The sequence below is a fragment of the Ceratina calcarata genome, unplaced genomic scaffold (assembly GCF_001652005.2).
Source record: "Ceratina calcarata isolate Rehan_Ccalc_2016 unplaced genomic scaffold, ASM165200v1 scaffold260.2, whole genome shotgun sequence".
In the NCBI taxonomy this organism is placed as follows: domain Eukaryota; kingdom Metazoa; phylum Arthropoda; class Insecta; order Hymenoptera; family Apidae; genus Ceratina; species Ceratina calcarata.
Window position 1 is genome coordinate 1 of NW_017148113.1, and position 3,919 is coordinate 3,919.

The 3,919-nt window shown below is 37.0% G+C and overlaps 2 protein-coding genes across 4 annotated transcripts; one reads left to right on the forward strand and one right to left on the reverse strand.

The window, feature by feature from the left end:
- Nucleotides 1-431: 431 nt before the first annotated feature.
- LOC108623312 (putative enoyl-CoA hydratase, mitochondrial) lies at nucleotides 432-2,169 on the reverse strand. Its single transcript, XM_018021736.2, has 6 exons — nucleotides 1,961-2,169; nucleotides 1,353-1,559; nucleotides 1,019-1,143; nucleotides 732-936; nucleotides 541-660; nucleotides 432-475 (listed from the first exon to the last, which is right to left on the reverse strand). The coding sequence occupies exons 1-6, from the start codon at nucleotides 2,055-2,057 to the stop codon at nucleotides 432-434; spliced, it is 798 nt and encodes a 265-aa protein (XP_017877225.1). The 5' UTR covers nucleotides 2,058-2,169.
- Nucleotides 2,170-2,391: 222 nt separating this feature from the next.
- Nucleotides 2,392-3,851, forward strand: LOC108623313 (uncharacterized). Of its 3 annotated transcripts, none has more exons than XM_018021737.2 (4): nucleotides 2,392-2,784; nucleotides 3,127-3,374; nucleotides 3,433-3,551; nucleotides 3,678-3,851. In XM_018021737.2, exons 1-4 carry the CDS (start codon nucleotides 2,709-2,711, stop codon nucleotides 3,814-3,816), a joined length of 582 nt encoding a protein of 193 aa, XP_017877226.1. In that variant the 5' UTR covers nucleotides 2,392-2,708; the 3' UTR covers nucleotides 3,817-3,851. The 3 variants fall into 3 exon arrangements, with proteins under 3 accessions (XP_017877226.1, XP_026667960.1, XP_026667961.1); XM_026812159.1 differs by having other exon boundaries at nucleotides 2,708-2,913; XM_026812160.1 differs by lacking the exon at nucleotides 2,392-2,784 and adding an exon at nucleotides 2,823-3,015.
- The last annotated feature ends 68 nt before the right edge of the window (nucleotides 3,852-3,919 follow it).

Here is a 3,919-nt window from a genome sequence, read left to right on the forward strand (position 1 = left end):
CATTAAATACAAGACATACACTTTTATTTCATTAAGTTTTTATTTAAAAGTTTTAATATTGTACAAGTTAAAAGAAAGAAATCAATTTTTAACGCAAAGTAATAAATCGAGTAAAAGTCTCTCCATCAACGACTATCTCGCAATATATAACAGGATAAATATAAATGCAACTTAACATTTAAACGCTAACTTGTTCCGCACTATATACGTTATATGTTAAAAAAATAACGATAAGGGAATACAGTGATTTTTCGCTATAAATATCATCCACAATTCATGTTATATAATACAGAAAAGCCAACTCTGTTGCCTCTTCAGACAATCTCAAACTCCACTTTGGACCGTTTCTTACTTTTTCATTTAATATTCTTTATATTCGTCGCTCCATAAAATTTTGCTTATAATTTCGATCAAAAGCACTTTGTACATCTTTATACATCATATAANAGCCCCTCTTTCAGAGTGGTTTCATAAGCTGATAAAACAATTTAAATAAAAGGATAAATTCAATAATTACAATTTAATTCATTAATAAATTACCAGTATTAACAGACTCCTTGGCCATGGCAACGACCAGCTGAGAATGGGAAGCGATTTTCTCGCCCAACTTCACCGCCTCGGCAATGAGTTTGTCCGCAGGGACAACCTTGCTCACTAGACCTACAAACAAAAATGACAAATTATTCCTATTCAAATTTAATTATCTCTCCCATTCGTTTAACGATGTTCACCGCTTTTCTCTGCTTCCTCAGCGGTGATTTGATTTCCGCTAAGCACCATCTCCATTGCTTTGCTCTTGCCGATTGCCCTGGTCAATCTCTGGGTGCCACCAGCTCCGGGAATCGTGCCGATCGCGATTTCCGGCTGGCCGAACTTTGCTTTGTCACCGGCGTAAATGATGTCGCACATCATCGCCAACTCGCACCCACCACCTAACTAAATAATGATACATCAGAGAAAAATTCTTGTATTATAATAAATTAAGAAAGGATCATTCGTATAAAAGAATTTCTTTTACTGCGTAGCCGTTCACGGCAGCTATCACCGGTTTTGAAAGTCGACTGACGCCATCCCAAATCGTGAGGAAATTTCCTCTCATAGTCTGGGCGTAAGTATTGTTCTGCATTTCCTTGATATCAGCTCCTAAATGATAATTTAACTTTAAAAAATAATTTAAAGATAAAAAATGTAGTCTTTTAAATTATACTGGCAAGCAGATAAGACTTCATCAGAGATAGACTTGCAGATTTCTAAATTTCAATTTCAAATATAAGAAATTATGCATTCAATGTTCGCAATTCCGTAGCGCAAGGATTTGTACGTATTTTTTATACATGCTTTCAATATCGTACCGGCGGCGAATGCTTTCTCGCTGCCGGTGAGGACGATCGCGCCGATGCTCTCGTTCATATCGAGCTTTGTAACGGCATCGTTCAATTCCGTCATTAGTTTATCGCACAGAGCGTTCAACGCCTTCGGTCTGTTCAATGTGACCAGAGCGACGTTCTGTTTCTCGCCGGTGGTCTCAACCTTAATAAACTCATAATTCTGAACTTGGCCTGCGAACAATTCAAAACAACTTGTGTCTGAATTTCAGTTTCGTCGACGACCTTTGCCCCCATCGAGCGTTACGTAACGATAAAGAACCGGAGTCAACAACCGGCGTTCAATAAATTTATTAAATATAAATAACATGACTGTATTAAAAATAATAGTAAGCGCATATGGAAAAGAAATGGAACATCAGAATTTTTACATTAAATTGAACTTACATTAAATTCACATAATGTAAAATTTGATTAATTATTACAATACGTTGTCAGCACAAATGTATGATTATCTCAAGTCGTTAAAATTTTAACGACGTTGCAAAGACAGTATGATTAACACTTTGTCAACACCAAAACTAATCGTCACACTGTTCAACGTTATTCAATGTATTTTTCTTATCAATACTCACAGCAATAATATTTCACGTTCGACGCAAAGTACTGTGATTTCCGGCCAATTTGCAAGCCTTTGCCGAACATAATTTGACCAACACGTGTGGTTGCCATGATGACCGTAGATTTTTAGTACAAAAAAATAAGAGAAACACCGTTTTAGTGTCTGAGACGAAGGAGCGACTAAATGATAAGTCAGACGTCAGACCCGGTTACTACTTGCCAGACGCTATACGTAAGGACTGGACAAACAAGAACCTCTCCATGAGCCAACTGGACACAGTGGTGTACCCGATGATCGACAAACCCTGACCCTAGCATCAGTTTTAGAAAATTCCTACACTTAAATTACAAAATAATTAACAGAAACAGACATTTAATAAATAAAATTTTAATACATTCGACTTGAAAAATGTTCTACGATTAAAACAGGCATTGTTGCTCTGTAGAAATCTGTTATCTGTAAATAGCTTTCAATAGGCATAATTTACATTAATTCATGCTTCTGATTTAGCAATTGCCAATAATAAGAACAGTGCGACGTAACCGGAGAGGAATACAGCAAACCGAAAGGTTCACGCCATCGTACGGCCAGCGTGACAATACGCGTGTCGCAAACCGGTTGATAATAACTATTTAAAAAATGTTACAAAGCCTGAAAATACTAAAATTTATAAAATGTTTCACGGAGTTAGTTTGAATCATCTGATCTAAATTATGCGATTCAATGAGAAACAATAGGAAATTAAAATGTAATGGGAACAAATGAAGAAGCGCAAGACGAGTGTTGAGGTGGAGAGGCATTCAATGAATTTGATAGGAAAGTGGGAGCGACGGACAGGTACTGTTTCTTAAAGAATGAACTTGAATTCTCTGCCAGTTCACGGACGTTCGTTCAACAAAACGTCTTGCGTCATGCGTGTACCGCTACTCTTCTTCCTTGCGCTGATGTTAAGACAACAGTTGGCGGGTATCGAACATCAAACGCATTCTCCATAATTCGACTATTAATCAAAATAAAACCGACAGCTATTTATACAATATAATTTTGTTATCTCCCGATAAAAAGAAGGTTGCGTATCGATAGTTTAATCCGGTGAACGCTGACATTAAATTAATCGCGAACTACGATTAAAGTGGCCAATATCGGATTCGAGATGAAAAACATGTTTTATCGATTTAGAAGAAATTTGGGAGCACGACCTTTCCACGGATATGCAGATTGGAGCATCCACGGAAGGCTACGAGAGAGTCGGGCTAAATTGCGAAGAGGATCGAATGATCGTTCAGGTTGAAACGTCTAAAGATTTCTCAGGGGTGATTTACACTCAGGGTAGTTTCCACTCCAGGCAATTACCTTGTTTCATCGATCCCGACCGCGGTGGCAATTTTACTCTGACTATACCATTCAATAAATGTGGAATAAAAAAGGTTGTACAATAAACGATAAAAATTTCTCTACGATAACAGAATTTCTCACGTATTTTAGGAGGGCGATAGATATAAAAATATTCTAGTTCTCCAGCATGACGATGAATTAATCATACCAGGTGACGCAGCATTCGTTCTTGAATGTGAATCTCAACTAAAATCGAACCAAGTAGAAAGGTATTTTTTTTATCTTTTTCTTTTCTTCTTCTTCAGATAAAAATCAATATTTTGTAACATCGTTCAACTGTATTTTTATGAACGCACCTGATTATATGTCTCTCGTTATTAATTGACTGTTTCAAGGGAAATTAAATCGAGCATCTCTCTGGTGGACGCTGATCCCGGCAGAGATAAATCGAAAAGGTTCGGATACGCAGCGAGCTATACGAAGGAGGTCGTATTCGCGCCTAAGTCGATCCTCAGGGTGAACGACGAGTTGTAAATTATTCATTGAATAAAAAAAATAATGAATTCAAAGAATGCGGTTTCATTAATCGAACCAAACCTTGTCTAACTCAGATCATGAGAAATTTTGTTGAATCTGT